The sequence below is a fragment of the Hippocampus bargibanti genome, linkage group LG02 (genome assembly GCF_051943395.1).
Source record: "Hippocampus bargibanti isolate YZ-2025 linkage group LG02, ASM5194339v1, whole genome shotgun sequence".
Taxonomy (NCBI): domain Eukaryota; kingdom Metazoa; phylum Chordata; class Actinopteri; order Syngnathiformes; family Syngnathidae; genus Hippocampus; species Hippocampus bargibanti.
Window position 1 is genome coordinate 12,966,229 of NC_142735.1, and position 21,899 is coordinate 12,988,127.

The 21,899-nt window shown below is 42.2% G+C and overlaps 1 protein-coding gene across 1 annotated transcript in view; it reads left to right on the forward strand.

The window, feature by feature from the left end:
* fat2 (FAT atypical cadherin 2) overlaps window positions 1-16,525 on the forward strand; it is an 89,437-nt gene extending 72,912 nt beyond the window's left edge. The window contains exons 23-28 of the mRNA XM_088989431.1: window positions 3,025-3,439; window positions 6,525-6,678; window positions 10,939-11,038; window positions 11,104-11,249; window positions 11,418-11,677; window positions 14,716-16,525. Of these exons, the coding sequence (XP_088845557.1) occupies window positions 3,025-3,439; window positions 6,525-6,678; window positions 10,939-11,038; window positions 11,104-11,249; window positions 11,418-11,677; window positions 14,716-15,218 (1,578 nt within the window). The 3' untranslated portion in view covers window positions 15,219-16,525. The remainder of the gene's footprint in view (window positions 1-3,024; window positions 3,440-6,524; window positions 6,679-10,938; window positions 11,039-11,103; window positions 11,250-11,417; window positions 11,678-14,715) is intronic.
* Window positions 16,526-21,899: the final 5,374 nt, after the last annotated feature.

The window sequence follows — 21,899 nt, forward strand, 5'->3', positions numbered from 1 at the left end:
CTGTGAACCCAAGCGACACATCTAAGGTGGAGAAATGTTGACTGTCAGAATGACAGGAGCATTCAAGCAGCAGTAAAACTATCACAGGGGTTGCATTTGTACTTGTTTCTATCCCTTTATCTAATTGTTTTCACGATTAAAAAGCAGCGTGTGTACATGAATGCAAAGAGGCTGAGCAATAAGCTCAATGTGGGCTGCCTGGAAACACAAACCACCTCCTTGTAATTCTTCGGTTTCACTCAACGTTGACACTAATGTATGGAAGTCGCGGGATTCCGCTCTGACATGATGATGATGATGATGATGATGATGATGATGATGATTATGATGATGCGTGGGTGTCATTTGAGTTTGTAATGAGAGGAAGATGACAGATAAATCACGATAAGTTAGTTTCTGTATTTATGAGGTACTAATATTTTTGAAAGAGTATCTCCGAGATAAATTGCAAAGAAGAAACCACCATGATATGATGAAAAAGGTAATTTATGTTAAGTAAAGATTTAAGTTCAAGTGGATTAACTCAACTTTAATTCCAATTGTAAAAATATTCCAAATGAAACAAACACTTGTTCGGAACCGTGAACCTTTTCAGGATCATAAGATGGATGGATGGATGGATGGATGGATGGATGGATGGATGGATGGATGGATGGATGGATGGATTTAGAATCCAACTGCATATGATGAAAACCCTTTTGGATGACATACTAAAATGGGTAGAACAGACATTCCTATGACATTACAACCGTGATTCTTGGTAAGAACTGAAAATAAGATGATGTGTCAATTTCTAACATTAGCTATGACATATCATATTGCAATTACTAGAAGACCATTTTCACAACCCATCGGTGTATATCCATACAAGGTGATTAAATTGTTCATTTTCCTTGTACTCATGAATATGCCCCTTGCATTTTTCAAGAAAATCTTGTACAGTGTATTATGTATCTATGTTAACGTGACTGGTGTAGTGAACGAGCAGCCTGGGATTGGATCCCACTCAGTGACAGTATGGGTATGAATGGTTGTCTCGATATGCATCCTGCAATTGACTGCGGACCACTTCAAGGTGCAGTAGACCAGTGGTCCCCAACCTTTTTTGCGCCACAGACCGGTTTAATGTCCGACAATATTTTCACGGACCGGCGGATAAATACAACAAAATAAAATGATACGACAGGCTTGGAAACTGTATTTTTCTTTCATTTAAATATAATCATAAACATGAATCCATTGTGGTAATTTTTAATCCTTCAAAATAAAACAGTTCGGACTCAGATAATAAATAATACGGAAATTATGTAAATTATTCATTCTTTCTGCGCGGCCCGGTACCAAATGACCCACGGAACCCGTCCGGTACCTGTCCGCAGCCCGGGGGTTGGGGACCTCTGCAGTAGACCTTTCACCCAGAGTTAGCTGAGATGGGCTCCAGCAAACCTTGACCCCAAAACCCCCCACCAGCCACCTACCACAATGTTCAGAATAAGCGGTGTTGGATACGTGGATGTCAGCTTTTGCTTTAAATTATGGCTGAGTTTTCCAAAAATGTACAGTAGTTTGGAGCAAGAAATAGCACATGTATGGAGGACTTGCACACTACAAGAATCCGAACAAGGGCGCGGAAAATCCTACTGGACCCTCCGCACCCTGCCCACCACCTTTTCCAGCTACTCCCCTCAGGCAGGCGCTACCGATCCATGCGCACCAAATCCAGCAGACATTTAAACAGCTTCTTCCCCCAAGCCATTAACTCTTTGAACTCTTCAACAGTAGCCAAAATGGAACTGTATAGTGCCACTTAGCAGTTTTTTTTACGACGATACTAGTGCAGCGTGTTCTACCGGAAACAAATTCCTTATGTGTTCTACATACTTGGCAATAAAGATGATTCTGATTCTGATTCTGTGCTCAGATAATGGACCATTGAGTCTTTTTTTACATTTTCCCCCAAAAATCTATTAAGCATTGTGAATCGCATCTTCCAGGAGAAAAAAAAAACATTTCATTTACTGATGAGCACAAATAAGCAAAATAATAAGAGCCAACATGACCATTCTGATTGTGAAAACGTATTTACTGTAACACGCACCATGGATGTGTTAAAGCACAGGAGTCAAAACTCAAGGCCCGGGAGCCAGTTTACTGAGCATCATCAGATGTATTCCCAAGCAGTTTTGCCATCTTTGCAAAGCCCAAAGAAGGAAAGTCAAGTAGGATAAAAACTAGTGTTATGTGAATTTTAAATATTCATTCATGAATAAATTAGCAGAAATGTACGATTAGTCACAATGGAGCTGCTCGCAAACATGCAATAGAAGAAATAGACAAGATGGAGCTTGGGGTACAGTTAACTAACTTTACCACAGAATATATTTAAAACTCAATTATTTATTTTATAAAAAAAGGGACCGGCCATGTTAGCGATCATGTGCATGTATGTAAATTACATCCATTGGCTTGTTTCTGTCTGTGGTCCCTTTGGACATTGTGAAATTTTAGGTAACGGTGTGTACATATCTGGTCCACCATACTATTTTATGTGGCCCACAAAAGCAAATCAAACTTGGAGACTTCCATGATGCTTGCTAAAGCCTGTACCAAAATTCTAAAGCTCTCTTTTGGAATAAATGCAACTTTGCAGTAAACATTCATTCTGTGATCTATAGTGAGAAAAAATGAAGTAAATTTGCTTTGTTTACGCTGGCGAGCTTCTGAATTGGAATAAGGAACTGACTTCTGTCACCGTGGTGTGAAGGGCTATTACTTCATGTAAGACGACACACAGTAGTCGGCATCGAGGCCGGCTTGTTTTAATAAGATGGAAGCATTGAATTTGTGAGTATGAGTGAAAAGGGGCCCAATTAAACAGGGAGTAGCCAAACAAGGCCCAAACTCCTCAACTTGGCTACTTAAATATGACTCAAAAAATGCATGTGTCTCGACGCCCCACATCTGGTGTTGGCCAAGTATTTTTGGGAAACATCAGACTGACCGACCATGTTCTTCTGCCCTCAGGTGAATGGTGGTCATCTTCACTTCTCCTTCAGCTGTGGCATCCTGCCTCCCTTCGACCTGGCCCTGGCTTCGCCTGCGGTGTCTGACGGCCGCTGGCACCGCGTCCTCCTGGAGGTGAGCGCCACGTCCTTGAGGCTGACGTTGGACCGGCAGACGCACGCCGTGGCCAAACTGGGATCGCCATGCCGCCTGATGCGCTTCGGCGGATTCTTGCTCTTCGGCAATCGTCGATTCCGCGGTTGTCTGGACCATATGGAGCTCAATGGGGAGCAAATCGCAGTGGGTGATGCAACGGAGTGGCAGGGTCCGGGTAGGAGGCGAGTGTTTGGAGTCTATGAGTGCTGCAGTCGGGCGGGACCCTGCGACCGCAACCCATGCCAGAATGGAGGGGTCTGCCACGAGGACGTGAGCGGAGGTGAGCGTGTGCTCTTTCATGCAGATAGCCCTGACATGAGCTTCCATTCTGCCTCTGTTACCTTGCCCAAATGTCACATGCTTCCGTCCATTGGTGCAAGTGTCAATAGAAGTATTACGTTTGTGCTGTGCTCATTCCTGAATCGTAGGGCAGTATATATGGATTCCGTATTCTCCAGAGAAAAAAAAAGCCACCACATTCGCAAATCAACACCTTGCACATATTTACAATAAAACCTCGGTTTACGAACCCCTTGGCTTACGAACTTTTCGGTTTACGAACGTTACATTTATGAAAATTTTACCTTGACATACGAACTACACAATGCGTGGCATGCGTCGTTCTTGAACGAGCCCGTTCTCCTCACCGGGAAATGGCAGCTGACTTTTTTTTGTCCTCTATTCCCTGCCCCCTGTCTTCGGTTAAAGCCACGTGATTGGTCAAGAACGCAGCAGTGGGGAATGGGGTTACAGACAGAGAGAGAGTGAGGCCGTTCTCCAAAAACAAAATGGCGTCTTCGGTTAAAGCCACATGATTGGTCAAGAACCCAGCAATGGGGAGTAGTGGGGGGGTTAAACATTAAAGAGACAGGCAGACAGAGAGAGAGTGAGAAAACACCCACACGAAACGGAGAGGACAGATCTTGAAAAAAAAGTGAAAAAAAACAAGTGAAATGGTGAGAAAATGGATAGAAAAACGGTAAAATTTGGACCCTTTTCAACATTGATAGTTCAAAAGCAGAGTGTAGACTAAAATATCCCATCAATAAGGCTGCACAAATAGCCCGCACAAGTCATCTGTACAGTTGATGCAAAAAGCTATCAACCCAGTTAAACAGATCACAATTGATGAAGAACTAGATACAATTGTCACAGAGAAAGCACCTACAAGGGATCATTCCTCATGATGGTTGAAGAAGAAGGCTACGTTCCTCATCAAGTGTTTAATGCTGAGGAAACCGGACACTCCATTCCATAAAGCCATTAACGACCATCACAAAGGTAAATAAAATGACTTTATTGTAAAGTACAGTTTATTTACTTAATCATAATACTATAGCACATTTATAAGGCTTAGAAAATTAGAAAGTAGAAAATTATGTTTTATGGGGACCTGGGAACGAATTATTATCATATTATTGGTTTCCTATGGGAAATTAATTTTTGGGATACACACATTTCGCCTTACACACTCTGTCTGGGAACCAATTAAGTTTGTAAGCCAAGGTCCCACTGTATATATATAGCGAGAATTGAAATGGTATGAATTCCCCTTTTGGTTATTTGCAAGCAGCTCTGGCATCATCAACTTTTGAGTGCTTCTGTTGCCATATGGAAAAGGTCAAACAACCAAAATATGTGTGCAATGTCATTGCTCATTTGCAACATAAGAGAAATCGATGGCCGCCTATTTTTCATGGAGTTACTTTACATCATTTGTGATGTTCACCTATAGAATGTCTTGCAACCCATTTTCTTCTCTTCTATTCTTTTCTTCTGTTTTACGTGCTGCGCAACTGCCAGGCATTCAACAATGTGTGCAGCTCGTTACACAAAAAGCAGAGGAGAAAACTGCACTAGAAATGGACTCCGGGCTGGAGTCCTGCGCTGTCCCTCATTAGCATTTTGGCGTATCGCTAATTGGCCAGCGTGTGGCTTCTTCTGAGCAAAGATAGTCGTTCAGGTCACTTTGCAATTCAGAACAGAGCTGATAAAGATCACACCTGAAATGCTTCACTTGGACACTGAGAGGCTTTGTGAATGCACACACACACACACACACAAAGTTCCTTTACAAATATATCATGATACAGTTCCTAGTTACCTGTTAAAAACGGTAGTTAGTAACATAATCCGAGTAACATAATATTACAGTTATTCTCAGCTGGTTTGATTTATTTCTTGAGAATCATTTCAGAAGAGACATTAACAAAAACAAACCCACAAACTTCCTCGCGATCGTTCACAAGAAGATGCTGTGTCCAATTTATTTCATCGTTTTGCAAATGCCTTCGTTTATGTTTAAGTCACCTTCAGTTAGATTAATGTGGGAAATATTTCGTGCATTTTCCACATACCGTATTTTCCTCTTTATAAGGCACATCTAAAAGCAGTGAATGTTCTCCAAATATGCGCCCTAAATATAACAGAATAGCAACCTTCCTTGCGCCTAATATAAATAGATTTCTATTCTCCATTGAGTTGTTTCCCTTTAGAGTTCCAATGCCATCTTGTGGTGATTATTGCCAGGAACCAATTGAATAATCCAAATTGCCTTATAGCTCAGAAAATATGGTAGATAGATCTCTCTGATCTGAAGTTGTTGATGGATTCTCAGTCACATAGTTGTTTTCAACATGCGATTGATTTCATATCTGCATAGTGTGTTCATTTGTCAAGAAAATAATACCATGAAGAAAACACATGATTTGCTTGGAACATTTCCTAAATGTTTATGAAATGGAACTCCCACCACTGTGCGCTACAACCCTGTTTTATTCATCATTTAATTGTGTAAACTCGGCTAGTGATTTTCAACCACTGCATCGAGGCACATTAATATGCCATGCGAAATGATCAGGTGTTCCACCGAAAATGATAGTGTCAGTGTCATTTATTTAGACAAAAGCACATATTATTATAACCATTTTATGTTTATTTATCTATGCCGACTACGCATTTAAACAGTCAACATAATGACATATTCTCTAACCCAATAACTGAAGGTACATAATTTACCTGTGTCACTATTTATGGAGGGAATAGTGGTGTCTTGGGTCTATAATGGCTGGGAAACAGTGAGCAAGATGTCCGAGTGCCAAAACACTGATGCATTTTGAATTGCAGACTTACAACGCCCAAGTGACACTGCATTTTGAGGGCATTATTTCCATAAATAAGGAATTAGTTTTGGCATGCAGGTAGATTATTTTGGTTGATTTCTGTAACATGGCAAAATGCTAAGATTTCAGAATGTTTTTGTCTCCAGTCTTTTTCCCGCATTAACATTGACGCTTGAAATTGTGGTCAAATTATGATCCGCAATTTTGTGTTTGTTTGTGGTTGTTTTCTTTTTCACCCTACAGAGCCGCACTGTAGCTGCACGGGCATGTTCTATGGCGCACGCTGCGAGCAGAAAAACAACCCATGCGTCTCCCAGCCATGCACCCACGGTCGGGTGTGCGTGCCCAAGGAGCAAGGATACATTTGCAACTGCTCAATGGCACATGGCAACGCACAGTAAGCTTTTTCCCTCTTCCTTACCCCAAAACCAAATACAATTCTTCAGTTTTGTGCACAATAAACACTGAAGCAAAGTGAATATGCCATGCGGCAAGGCCAAATCATCTTAAATGTAACACAGCGTGTGGTTGAGATCGACTCCAGTCTGCTAGGTGAGAACCAGGATGACATGAAGCGTGACTGAATGACTACCATCACCACAAACCACCACTAGTGCTTTGTGGGCTTAAAGTCAAAAGTAAAGTCAATATTGTCATCCCAAAGATAAAGGGGGGCTTGATGGATACATGCCCACCCACCTCCCATGTATCTCCTTCATAAATGGAGTTTAGAATATCAAATGAAAATGTTTGAAGGGATTTCGGCAGGACTGCACAGATTGCTGATGGAGCTGTAGGCCCCATGGGCCAGCACCCCGGGCTATCTCTACGCTGGGTGCGTTTTCATAGCATACCGGCCGAATATATGCAACCATTGACTGACTGTCTCACAGAATAACTGACTGCCTTATAAAGAAGCTGAATTTGAAGCTGAATTTCCAAAGAACAGACATGCTCTGAGGGGCTTCTCCTTCCTTGTTTATGATCTATACGTTTACTAAAAACAATGTTTCCAAAATGGTCATGTGAATTGCAGGCATATATAAGTATTATTCATTCATGAATACAACAGGGCATCCCATTTATTTGTGTGTGGAAATACATTGTGTGCACGTGTGTAAAATGAACCTGGCGACTTCTCTGTAGCGTCGTGACCGGAATGGGGGCCGTTGGTTTTTCCCCTTGGTAACCTCCCTGGAAGCCAATGTTCCGCTGCTGCCTCATAATCACTTTTTTCAGGACTCGCTCACTTGTCCCGCTGACTTGCCGAGTGACCTCTTCTGACACTTAAAGTCAAAGTGGATAAGAGATGATGTTCAACACGAACCTGTTGTTTGCCGGACAATTTCATTGCGGCAGTCTGCAGTCAGCCGCACACCCACAAACATTGACAGGGCAGCCACATTTTATTCAATAAAATGAAATCATAGGATTAAAAATTATTGATTCGACTTATCATCGATGAGAAGGTTTCTTCAGCCGTCATCTGTACAAATTTGAAGGTTTCGGACGTTTCGCCTCCTATCCAAGAGGCTTTGTCAGCGAACTAAAGTCTGACTGGTCGTATCGGCCCTATTTATATATCCCTAATGTCCAGCCATGGCGGCGCCGGACACAGCTATGATAGGTCCCTACTCTCAGGTTGGGGGGAGCAGCGGACCACTCCCTGTGGCCCCACTGATTGTTCCTACATTCCTGACTAACGACTGGCCTATTTCCCCCACTCCCACCGGCATCACCTCATCAGGATTACGAATGTTGCCTAACCTGTTTTGCCTAAGCAGGCTATTGTATGTATATATCCAAATTGAACCTCACCCCACCAGACCGGTTTAATGAAGGATTTTGTTGTTTTATAAGAATCGCTTCTTTTACCCCCCTTTCAAACCATCTATGTTCTTTCGCTAAGATTTTAACCTCATTGTCGTCAAATGAGTGGTTGCTAGCTTTTAGGTGCAAATGTACTGCCGATTGAGGCCCACTTGTATTATCCCTGTTTCCCGGTGTACAAGGCACTGTGTATAAGGCACCCAAAGGCCTGGATTTTCTTAAAAAGATGACCCTGCGCTTTATACGCAGGTGCACCTTATATGTGAAGTAATATTGAGCCGCAACAGGTCTCGCAACTACTGTCAACAGCCATTGACTTCATTTCCCCTTGTAGAAGAAGTAGTGCATAACCCCAGCCTATACCTTAGGACCTTATAATGTGGTATGCCTTAAATTTGTAAAACATATATTTATATATTATATATGTACAACGTTTTTCATTCATTGACAGTGTGCCTTATACTCCATTGCGCTTTATATATGGAAAAAGTTTGAAAATAAACTATTCATTGGGGGTGGGCCTTATAGTCCGGAAAATACGATAGTTTGATTCACATTCATTTTATATGATTTATATTTTAAATCGTTATATTTTTTAGAAAATGTCCTAAATCAACTTGATGATCTTTCGGTCACAGTGAAATTAGATTAAACAGATGTTACAATTTCTTTGTTTGTGTGTGCGCGCTTGCGTGTGCGTGTGTGTTTGCGTGCGAGTGTGTATGTAGGTTTACAGTGTTTCAGTTTTGTAATCAAAGTGAACAGGGATAGAATTTAAATTTTATTTAGTGTAAACAATCATGCTAGATTCTCACTTCCTCAGCCTTTCTGTCAACTACCGCTACTTTATAATGGATGATGACTTTATGATGTTGATGTTACAAACAACAAACAACTTTTCAAAATACTGTACAGAGCAATTTGCCGACATAGTGAGTTGTCAAAGAGAAAATGTGGCAATTTGTAAAAACTGCCTGAGAAAAAAAAACCTGTGAAACAGCAAATTAAATTTTCTTGTGAAGGATTACTGTATTCCAATGTGAATGTGCTTAATATCAGAATCAGAATCAGAAAGCCTTTAATAGTCCCACAATGGGGATATTAGCAGTCCACAGCAACAATTTGGAAGGGGTTGAGGTGGTGAAAAGATCAAAAACAAAAAAGTATAAGCATAATAAAAAATGTCAGGAGACTGAGTTGTATACTGTAATTATTTGTGGGTTTAAAATGATGCGCTGGACAGAGTACCTCACTAAGGCTAACATTTAAGTGGCTGAGTTGATTTTTGTGATTTTTATTTGGCTGGTTATTTAATTGACTTGTCACTCGAACAACCAGATCAATGAAACGTGGAGCTGCCTCACCATGATGACAAACACGCAAATTGCTTAGAGAGCAGGCGAGAATAGGCTTGGTCCATGAGCCACATGCTGCTTCACATTTATATTCTACCATGTAATCGCTGAATGACTCCACCGCAGGCGTTTGATGTTGTCAAAGTATTACATGCATTATGGTGGATTCCCGCTAAGAATCAAAACCTCGTGACGATACGCCAACACCCGCCTGCAGTCCGAAGTGCGTGCCTTGGATTGGCATCTGCGGGCGATTGGTCGCTGATGCGATGTGCGCAGATGTAGTGAGTGTATCCTATCTTTTATTCAGCGTAATGACACTGCAGGTAAGCTGCTGTGCGGTGTGTGTAATGTTGGAAACAAAAACACGTCAGATGTCTTATTGTTGACATATTATCATCAGTGTGTGCCATTTTGTTATATTTAAGAAATAGAAGATGGCTGAGTTTCTCACAGCTTTCAATATATTGTTACCAACGAGACATAATAGACTGCTTCAAATCACGCAGAGCCTTTTTCGTATTGGACTGTTTATCCTCACAGAGGGCAAATATTCGTCTCTGATTTCATCAGAGGTGTCTGTCTATCGTATCGACTTTTAAAAACAATTGCAACAAGGGCTAACTCATGAAGGGTTGACTGCTGTTTTCTCTGCTTTGTTGTTTGCTTGATGCTGTGTTTTATTTGATTGGATTGGATTGGCTTAGCCTTAATTAGTCTAACAGTGGAGAAATTTACATTTCACAGCAACAAAGTTATGAAAGGAAGAGGAAAGGAAAGGAAAAGAAGAAATAGAAAAACAGTAAAGGCAGCCACACTCATGGTGCCATCTTGAAGTCGAAACAACAACAAAACAACAAAAAGAAAATCGTGGTTGTATTTTGAATATTTATTGAACATTTAGTATTTCATAATTGTTTTTGCTCTGTTATATGTGTACATTCAACCTTTTTCTCTGCCACTTGTCCCCACAATGGTTGCAGGTGGGTAGGAGCTTAGTTGACTGGGTGAGAGGCTGGGTATACCTGAACTGGTTGGCGTTATTTGCACGGCATGAGTGTGTGTGTGTGGAGGGGGGGGTAGTTGTTGTTCCAACCATCCATTGAACCCTAGCTTAAAAGGCTTACCTCCCTTAGCATGTCTTGAGACCCTACCCTAACTATTGACTGACATCCTGAACAATGCTCGAAACCCTAACCATTGGCTTACTTGAAAGCTCAAGTCTCCCCTACTTTCCAACCTTAACACTGGAATAAAAGAACCCCTAACCCAGGTTTAAAATTCCACTTTGAAATGCAAAACATCACATGAAATGGTCATTTCAAACTCTACCAGCTTTGTCCGAAACCCTTGAAATGTAAATTTCCATGATTTTACTTTGAAACACCACAACTGGATAAATATTTGACTTTTAGATATGGGCCATGAATGTGGATCACTAATTTTCTGTACTGTCCATTTTGGTGGCACAGATGTCACAACGGCATGGACCTGTGCTCTCCCAATCCTTGTCCGAGCGGTTTCCTCTGCCAAGTTTCTCCCGGCTCCTTCCATTGCGACCCTCTACCACAGGTCAGTCCTCAATCAGGTCCTTTTGTAGATGAGCAGACTTGACTTCTGTGGGTGGTCCCTCCCAGGTTTCTCCAGTGGTGGGTTACGTGGAGTTGATGGAGATTGGTGCCAGTGTGCTCGGCCTTTTGCTGCTGGTGGCCATCTTTGTTTGTGGACGCAAGCGTTACATCCAACAGAAGAAGAACAAGAAGACAAAGAACAACTCCAACTGGTGACACAACAAATCTTTACGTCGTTTATGTCACACTCGTGCTGGTAGTCGTGATCTACCAGCATGTGTTCCAATTGTTGGCTGTTCAAAAGTATTAAGATGGCGTAAAGTACATCCTGATCAACATGACAATTTTCCATATCAATGAAATGCAAATGTGTTTTTCAGTTACGCACCATCCATGTTGTCCAAGAGCCCAAAAGCCTGTGATCAGGACGGCGGCCTTATGGAGCTAAGCTGCATGGCGTCGTCTAACAATGACCTTGACCACTCGCCCTTCCAGTCTCTGCGTCCCCGCAGCTTAGTGCCCAACGATAAACCGCACGGACCGGTGGTCTGCAGCGTGGCTCCCAACCTGCCCGAAAGACCCCCATCTAGTTCTGACAACGACTCAGTCAAGAAGACCCACTGGGACCTCGACTATGAAGGTGTGTGTGTGTGTGTGTGTGTGTGTGTGTGTGTGCGTGTGCGTGTGCGTGTGCGTGCGTGTGCGCGTGTGCGTGTGCGTGTGCGTGTGTGTGTGTGTGCGCGTGTGCGTGCGTGTGTGTGTGTGAGCGTGTCTATGAGACACCTCTACCTTGGCATGAAAAATGACATTCATATGTGATACGATGACAAACATATGGAGAAACATTACAACTACACAGCAGCAAAAATACAGGCTTCCTTTGAAGAAACAAAGACTGAAAAGTGAACTCATAAAAAATGGGGCAGGGGAAACATAACCATCACAAACAGGAAGTTTGAGTTTCGAGGCCTTGAAAGCATTGACAGCCAAGCATGATGATGTCGTCCGTTAACACAAGGTAACTGCACCGCACTTGGACACAAATGAGGATTTATGCACTGCTACTACCACACACAATTTCAAATCGTAATTCCAGGCAAGGTCAGCAGCTGCCACTGTGCATTCTTTTGAGCCTGAGAAATGCAAATGCCAATGCTTCATTTGCATAATGCACCGGTTTATGCACTTTTTATGAGGCCTTCACAAACTTTTGAAGATTCACTTAACACATAAATAAGCACTCAGCGAAACAAACTAAAAATTGCCGACTTGCTGTTGGTTGCTTTTTACTCATGGTTTCTTGAGACTTTTGTGTGTGTGTGTGTCATATCATGATAAACACTGTCATGCTGGATATCAAGATGATCATTGTAATTGCCACCGTAATAATAGGAAGAATACATTTAAAGCCCTGCAAAACGGATTCACTTCCCTTAGTAACGCCAATAAAATCCTTAAAAGACACTTCTTCCTGTAAAAATACAAAGAATATCAATCAAAACAATAAAAAAGGCAAATTACTTGCCAAATTGCTTTAATAATGAGTAGAATCAAAGTTTCCAAAGGGGCAATTTAGTTGCTGGAGTAATAAAAAGATTTAAAGCCCCGCCCCAAAGGTGATTAACAGAGATGGGGGACTCAGGTCATATGTCTTGCCTCGTGTCAGACTAGAGTAGCAATTTTCATGATTTGTAACTTGATTACTAAAAAAACTTGAAAAAGACTTGACTTGAACTACAAAGACGTGGAAATCTGAATTATATCACAGAAAAAAATTGATTGACAACCTGGCCACGCAGTCAGTGTCACTTATTGAATTGACGGAAACAAAAAGAATGGGAGCAGATAATTAATTTGAATTCATGGATTATCTCAGCAGCACGGTGGGCGGCTGGTTAGCACGACGGCCTCACACTACAAAAGTGAGGAGTTCAATTTCGGTTGTTGCAAGTGGTTGTTGGCCGACTATCCGGAAAAAGCTGAGATCGGCTCCAACACACCCACCACCTTGGGAAGCATAATCCTCTTAGAAAATGGATGGGTGGGTAATTGAAATGGCATGATTTGCAACTCACAAAATGTGGAAACAACCAATGAAGATATGTAAGCCAAAGTCACAATTTAACGATCAATATGAACACTGGTTTGGCACCAGTAACAAGTGTGTGATTGTGACTATCTAACCCATTTAAAATGTTTGAACCTTTCATTCATATTTTTGTCTATATTGATGTATAGAATGTATCATACGGTTGTGCAAACCTCCCAATTTGGTAATGAGCGATGTACACTTCAAAAGAAGCGCCTATGCTGCATTCAAAACATAGCCGCCAGCCGCTGAATGCAAGAGATGCAAAGCGTTGTTGCGAGCAATCAATTGTGGAGAGGAGAAAAAAAAGGGGTGAAAGCGTTTACCCGCATAACGAGTGGAAAAGAGCTGCTGCTTGAAGATGCACCAGCAACAGCATAATTGGAGGTCTATTGTATTGGACGCTTTTGCATTCTGTACAGATTCTTTTTAGGTCACATCATTGGTGAAAAAATCTGGTCTGGTTAGTATTTGGCTTTGTGGGGAAAACAATATATTATGGCTGAGCAGGATTGTATGGCTTGACATGGGACTTTCTAAAACCAAGTAATAACTTTTTTTTAAGACAGTAACAAGGGATTTGCTTGAGACTGCCCCCTCTCAACTCATTTCATTTTGAAAATCACAATAAGATACAAACAAATCTCATTAATCACCCATGAATGTGATTTTTTTTATCCATCCCTCCATCCATTTTCAACATCGTATATCTTGTACAGAAGGCCGACTTCAGTAGGGAAGCCGTAACTTCCCTCTCCCCAGCCGCTTCTTGCAGCTCTTCCTGGCGGATCCCGAGGCGTTCCAGGCCAGCTGGGTGACGTAGTCTCTCAGCGTGTTCTGGGTCGTCCTCTGGGTCTTCTGCCAGTGGGGCATGCCCGAACCAGGGAGGCGTCCGGGAGGCATCCTAATCAGATGCCTGAGCCACCTTATCTGGCTCTTCTCTATGTGGAAGAGAAGCGGCTCGACTCTGAGCCTCTCCCGGATGACCGAGCTTCGGACATTTCGGCCGTTTGTGTCCGGGATCTCGTTCTTTCGGTCACGACCCATAACTCCTGACCATAAATGAGGGTTGGGATGTAGATCCACCGGTAAATTGAGAGCTTCACCATTTGGCTCAGATCCTCCTTCACCACGACAGATCGGTACGAAGTCCGCATCACAGCAGACGCCGCACCGATCTGCCTTTCGATCTCTTGGTCCCTCCTACCCTCATTGTCACCACGCGACAAGAAAACCACATGCAGCGACTGGTGCTTTGTGATCCCTCGACTGGAGTGCCTGATTTTTATTTCTTCTTCTCCCCGACCCAGAGAGGGCACTCCACCCTTTTCCAATTGAGAACCATCGTCTCAGATTCGGAAGTTCTGATTCTCTTCCCAACAGAAAAGCACTCAAGTATGCAATTGAACTGCAACTTGATTCAGAATGGCAACAACCGAGCTACCAAAAGGCGATGATAATTAACAGTTGCGTGAATAATGAGCATAAGAATTCCAGTCATCAACTTGATATCCAGGGTCATCTAAACATGCTCGGCGGAGGTAAGAGAGGTTCCAGCCGTATGATGTCTGTGTGTGCTCTGTCTTCAGTTTATCCCGCTGATCCTGACTACTTTGGCCGTCCCATGGCCGCCACCCAGAACTTTCCTCAGTTTGACATCGTGGAGGACGTCTACTCGTCATCCGCGGTGTCTGACTCACGGCGGAACTCTCGCTTTGGCGGTTTCCCGTTTCCGCTCGAGCGCTCGGATCGCCGCGCCCCACTCCCGCCGTGCTACAGCAACCAGAATCTGGACCATTTCCTGGATCCCGATGGTGTTCCTCTTCCACGATCGCAGTGTCCTGACGCATACGCCGCCACCAAGTACTACCCGGCCAAGCACGCGGGCAGCCTCGACGGCCACACGGCGACGGGCTACAAACGCCTCAGCGTGCGGCGCAGTGTGGCCGGGTCGCCCTACGCTGAGTCAGCGGCTGTATCGCCCAACGTCGCCCAACCACAGTCGCGACCCAGTGGGACCAACCCGCACAGCTATGACAAAACCAGCATGCTGGAGAGCGACTTTGGGAGCTGTGAGGAAGTTATGTTTTAGGACGCAGCCAGGCTGGACATCTTTGGGTCATTCCAAGGCGGGATGACTATGGGCAGCTTGACCGGAGAACCCTGATGTTGTGTCAGTAAATCCGATTCGGAACCCATTGTTTAATGTCCTGTCCAAACTGGCAGGAAGTAGACACTGATGGGAAGTGAATACTATGAAAGTGGAAACTGACAGGGAGCAGACATTGAAACAAGGTTGTTGAAAAATGAAAAGAAGTAGACAATGAGAGTAAGTGAAAGCTACCAGACAACTAAGAGGAAATGGAAACTCAGGAAGTTCAAATTGTCAGGGGGCAGCATTGACGCTGACAAGAAGTGGAAAGCGAAATTTACAGGAACTACAGACTGAATGACATAATGAGAAAAGTGGTTTGTCCTTTGCAGTGCTGCAGGCAGGCAGATTGTGACTAAATGTCCCGTCCATGATGTCATCAGCATTTCAAGGAGGCTGCATCCTCTGAACAAGGAACTCAATGGACAGCAAATGTTTATCAAATTAAATCTTACATCTTCTTCTTTCTCCAGAGTTTGATTCTTATTTTGAAAATACCGGATGCACCTCTTAGTCTGCCTAAAAAAACATCCAGGTAATGGCATTTTCCCCTGTTGTCTTTGACATGAATCCCTGAACTTACAGTAATAATTTTAAAATAACAGCCCACATGCGTCCATCTTCTTGGGCATTTTTCCCACTCCTGTTCGTCCAACTGGAACAAAAGCTTGATCTTTTATTTTTAAATTCCCAATGTACTTGCTACTCACGTTACTTTTGAAATGTATCAGATTTTAACAGTTTGCCCAGTTTACGCTTGTCATTTTTCTGCAACTCCACATGGAGAGCCTCAAATTTGGCCTTATACCAGACACGACTGAAAATGCAGTCACAATTTCAAAATAAGTGTCTTCTCCATCTACGTTGGTTCCAGAGCATTGACGTTTTTTGTGACCATTTCATTTTTCATTAGTCCGACAACTCTTTGATCATTTTCACACGAGAAGCGTGAGATAAAACTGAGAAATGTGGATTTCAAAACAAAACCAAATTTTCATCTTACATGAGTATTGTTTTAGCACTTTTTATAACTGGAAATGTGTGTTTTGCAATAATGTGAAGTGTATTGTGTGTTGATATGGTATTGAAGTGTGATGCTGTGTAGTTGGGTTGAATGTTTATTTTTGTTGCAAATGTCAAATGTCAGATTGTTTATTTTTTTATGTTTTGTTGCTGTGAGATTTTATTGCAATTGACGTCTAGACCTAATCAAAATATCAAAATAAAAACGTAATTACATCGGACAACGTTGACTTAACCATGTGTGAAGCTCAGTTTCAATAGTCAAAAGTGTAGATCTCATCTCATTTTCCGCACCGCTTATTCCTCATTAGGCTCGCGGGGGTTGCTGGAGCCTATCTCAGCTGTCTTCCGGCACGAGGCGGGAGACACCCTGAATTGGTTGCCAGCCAATCAAAAGTGTAGATTTTTGTGTGTATTTTTTTAGTCACTGGGAGAAAATGGAACTCCACACAGAGAGGTCGGAGATGGAATTGAACCCGGTACCTTTGGACTGTGAAGTCGACATGCTTACCACCCGTCAACCAAACTAAATAAAGAATTGTGTTATTTTGAGAAAACCTAACTTCCAATCTTAAAGGACAACCAACGTCACTTTTTGTTTTTTAACTGACACCAGAAAAATGTTTTATAGCATCTAAAATACCCAAAACACGCAGTATGATATTTTTAGTCAAATGCAAAACACCAATAAAAATGACTTAAAGTGTCTAAAAAGTGGCCAGTTTCAGAAGGTCCCGCCCCCATGTTCAGGGTGTCCAAAGTCTGCAACAAATTGAGCTGAGAATTGGGCATTTTCAGAAAGCCCCGCCCCCTTTTCGTGACGTCACGCCAAGACGTCTTGCATTGCCGAAGAATTAAAACAATGGCTTCAGATTCGGAGAATATGCTTTCTTGTTACACATCCAGTTATGAATATGATTCAAATAGTCCTGATGAGCAAAGCATACATGTTTGCAATCGATTAAAGAATTTATTTGGGCCATTTTGAGGCAAACGGGCAGAGGGGGGGGGGATGTCTCAAAAAGTGGCAGAAAAATGGCGACCAGCTCCCGTGAGGAATGAATCAGCTCGTTTCCACAGCTCTGATACATTCTTTCCATGGAGTTTGCCTCCCTCTGGTGGCGGCTTTTGGGTGTAAGACATGGTTTTATAAAAAAACAGTACAGCAAATTACATTGACGTGATAGAAAGACGCTAAATTGCGTCTTTTTTACGGTGAGGAGGCGGTCCTTTTCTGACGTCACGTACGGACTCGTCACCAACTCAAAAACAAGACTTCCTGAATGTTCAGTGCGAGTCTTAAAACGTAAAATATAGCTATATGCGGTGGAATATTATTAAAATACGCCCAGTAGAAGTCATGTGAAGCCATTTTACAAATTACGGACACAACTTGTCCGGAGACGTCGGTTGTCCTTTAAGTCTCCATTTTAGGAGTGGAACACATTTTTCTATAAAATCATATTTAATGTTTTTTGAAGACAAAAATCCTTTATATTTAGACAGTATTAATTTAGTTTCAAGGCAACCACTTTTTTACGTGTGTGTGTGCGCGCACGTGCGTTTATCTCAAAGAAAGGTGAGCACCTAACATTTGAAGAAACATCAAACAGCGTCCATTATTTCAGCACCTCAGGTGTCGTCATCATTATCCACTGAGAGAGGGGTGTGTGTGCATGTGTGTGTGAGTGTGTGTGTGTGCGTGTCGTGTGCGTGTGTGTGTGTGTGTGTGTGTGCGTGTGTGTGTGTGTGTGTGTGTGTGTGTGTGTGTGTGTGTGTGTGTGTGTGTGTGTGTGCGTGTGTGTGTGTGTGTGTGTGTGTGTGTGTGTGTGTGTGTGTGTTGGGATAACTGTATTTGCTGGAGGCGTTTGTTACGAGTTATCTTAAATGTAAACTCAGAGTAAAAAGTAAAGGTTTGGAGTTAATGTGGCTTTTGCGTAAACATCAGAAAAATGAAAGTGGCATATGCACACACATGCACACACGCATACCAATTTAAAAAGTTATATTTACAGGGACGGTCAAATTGCATTTCTGTTTTTATTTCTATTTTTGCGGGTGCATCTGTCGTGTTTTTATTATGTGACGAGACAGTTTTTGCACGGACGGGAGATGTGAGGTCAAGAGAGGGCAGAGGTGCATGCATGTCAAAGGTCAGGAAAAAGCTATTTTCCCATAACCCCGCGCTCATTGGATTTCTCAGAAATGGGACCGCAAAATGCTACATTTGGCTTTTTTCTATGACACGAAGCCTGTTATGGGTCAAGCCATACATGCCTCGCTGGGTTATCGTACATGTTGAAAATGTAAAACAAGTACCACCTGAAAAAAATACAGTATATAGAGCGGTTGCGGTAGCCACGATAAAATTGTGCTGTTTGAGCAAAAATACTGTGCTAAAACACAGACACACACACACGTAAACACCTGCTCAGCCCCATTGATCGTAAATGTCCCACACCAACGTTAGGACAAAAATGGACTCCAACAGTACTGAAACCACAGGCCAGTAATTTTCAACGATGCATATTATGTGCACTGACACACACAAACTCTCAGTCCATAAATCAATATACAGTAAAGTCTCGTTATATCGATATTCTCTGGAGTTGGAAAAAATGTCGATATAACCGTACTGTCGATATATCCGTCCTGCGCCGAACTGCATTAACAAAAGCCGCCAAAAGAGGGCATACAAGCGCCATATAAGAAACGGAGCTGGCCATGAGCTCGCCATTTTGTGCCTCTTTTTTTTTTTGGGTCAGAGATGTTCCCCGAATGTTGCCTCAAAATGCCACATATAATTCTTTAATCGATTGCAAATATGCATGCTTTCCTCTTCAGCGCTTTCCTCTACAGTGTATTTGAATCATATTCATAACTGGATGTGTAACAAGCAAGCATATTATCCGAATCTGAAGCCATTGTTTGGATTCACAAGCAATGCTAGACGTCTTGGCATGATGTCATTTTTATTTGTGTTTTGCATTTGAATAAAAAGTGACATCGGTTGTCCTTTAATACACAGTATGGAATGTACGGTAATTTTCAAAATCATGCTTCAGCAGACAAAACAAGAAACATTGTTGCAAAAAACGATTGCATTCATATACAGTACAGTGGGCATGTACATAACACAACAGGGAAACTGCAACGCTTACATCTTACTATATTATGTATACAATTTAAAAAAGTGTCATCAATCTTCTTCTGCTTCCCATTTTTACCTTTTAACACAAACACTTCAATCTCGTCTGCTACACACGAGCTAGCGTCTGAAAATGGAAATGGCTCTGCTACACGGGAGCTGGTCACGTAACAAACTCACGTGACCAAGTCACGTGACCAAGTCACGTGACCAAGTCAACCAATGACGAGGCCGATGGCGCGACCGATGGCGTGTATCGATATAAACGTAGCAAAATGGCCGGCGGGAGATGAAAAAGAGCACCGTAGTAACCGGATTATCGTAAAAACCACGAATCGTGCTAAACGGGACTAATTATACATAAAAAGACTAGAAATGTGCACGGGAAATGAAAATAGTGTCGTAATAAGCAGTATTATCAATATAAACGATATCGATATAACGAGACTTTACTGTATAATCCCATTTTTCTCTGACAATGCATGTTGTTGAGCGCCTTTATGGAGGGACTTTGGTTTTGGCATTTGGACACTCAAAACGGAATTATGTGCATGGGAGCTGCAGTGGTAACTTAGTTGGATCAACTCACTACATATTTCACGGAACACGAATGAAATGGAAACACACAGACACACAATGTCTCCCCATTTCCTCCTCCCAACCCTCATGATCAATTTGAGACCTCCGGTCAATTGCAAAGGATGCATTGGGCACCCTGCTTTAAAATCAAAGATAATTCCCTGACTAGCTTCGAGCATGGAGCCATTGTTTGGGCATGTGTGGTGATTCCGTTGTCATCTGACTGGCTGCCCAATCAAGTAACGGGATTGATGATAGGCTGACATAATAAATTCTGCTGTTCTTAGCGTTGTTGTTTGAAAGTCAGCATCACAGCGGAGCAGTGACGTGCGGTGAGGTTCATGGCTGGTGAGGCACTGACGTCATCATAGTCAGATTTACAAACATATGAACTCTACAGAGTAGTTTATTCACCATTTGATTGGCAACAGTTAACGTATTTTGTTTAAAATTTCATGTCAGCATTCTTTATATATACAAACTGTAGCATAGAAAAAAATAATTAAAAAAAAAAACGTTTTTATCGTGTTACCTTTAGTCCATGCGCCGCTCCTTCTGAAGAAAGGCATCGATAACTTCTTTGTAGAAGCCTTCCTTATCTTTCTTCAGTTTTAAAAGTCTCTCTGTCTCAACGGAGATCACTGCCAGTGAAGAAAGTCGTCCTTGATCAGTCCTGTTCCGACTGTATGTTTTCAGTGCTGAGAATGACAACCTCGTCTATTTCTACAGCAACAAATGGGGCTGCACCGTTCTCCTTTTTAATGTCATTTCTAATGACATCACCAACTGCTTCAATTAAATCGTTCTGTATTCTGTTTCACAGGCTAGAAAATACAGTGGATGACCCAAAATGACTCGCTAGCGAAAGCATGTAATAGTTCAACATAGTAGCCACGATTAGCGGAGCCTTTACTTTCATCATTTCCACGAAATGCCAGCTGTTGTTTGGCAAGGAAGCAGGTGGCATTGATGAGATCTTTTAAAAGCTCCCGCTTCTCCTTTACCTTAGTATTGTCGATGCTGATGTTGAGTCTTCGCTCATTTTTGATGAGGCTCCGTTGTAAATTTTTCAGCTCGCAATATCCCATTTGAGTCCAGACATTGTCACAATTTGAGAACAGAAGGCAGAAAAAGCAGAAAAGGCGGTTACTTGCTGGACATCCACACAGCCAGCCTTTTCGTGTGTACCAGTCCGCCTGAAAAGAGCGATTATTGTCTCCCGTTGTCTGAAGCAAACCTTTTAGCACCAGTGTTGGTCTTCCTTTAATTATTAGCTCCTGCTTCGATTTAAAGTCCAGTTTAGAAAATTCTTTCAATTTAGATATGTAATCCTCCATTCTGAAAGTGAGGCCAAGCAACACGAAAAAATGACTGCAGGGTTGCACTTTACTTGCTAACTGTTTACTGTAGCTTTCTGTCTCTAATTCTATTATTCTGCAGACGTGGAGTAAGAAGTATCTCTGGAATCACAAGCGCCCCCTGCCTGTCATGAGGCGGGAGAACTGTTTGCCTCACCTACGCACAGCGTTTTGATAAAAATAAAACAAAATAAACACTGTAGTGCAGTGTTTATAATGTACAATGACTCTACATTATATACACCAGCTAAACTGTAGAAATTTAGTTCATATACTAAACGTGTTTGAACGCTTTAATAGCGATATGCAGAAGGACAGCAATGCGGTCTCACTGCAGAGCAAGCCAGCACAGTAAGCATAGTGATTGCGCAATCCATGGTGAGGCTCAGCCGGCTGCTGCCTCACCGCTCGTCTTTACTTAGTATTTGAACGGTAAATGTGAAAATTCAGCGATTTTGAAAAAAATCCTAAAACGGTGAAGTTAAATGGACAAGAACTTTAAAGTACAAATCA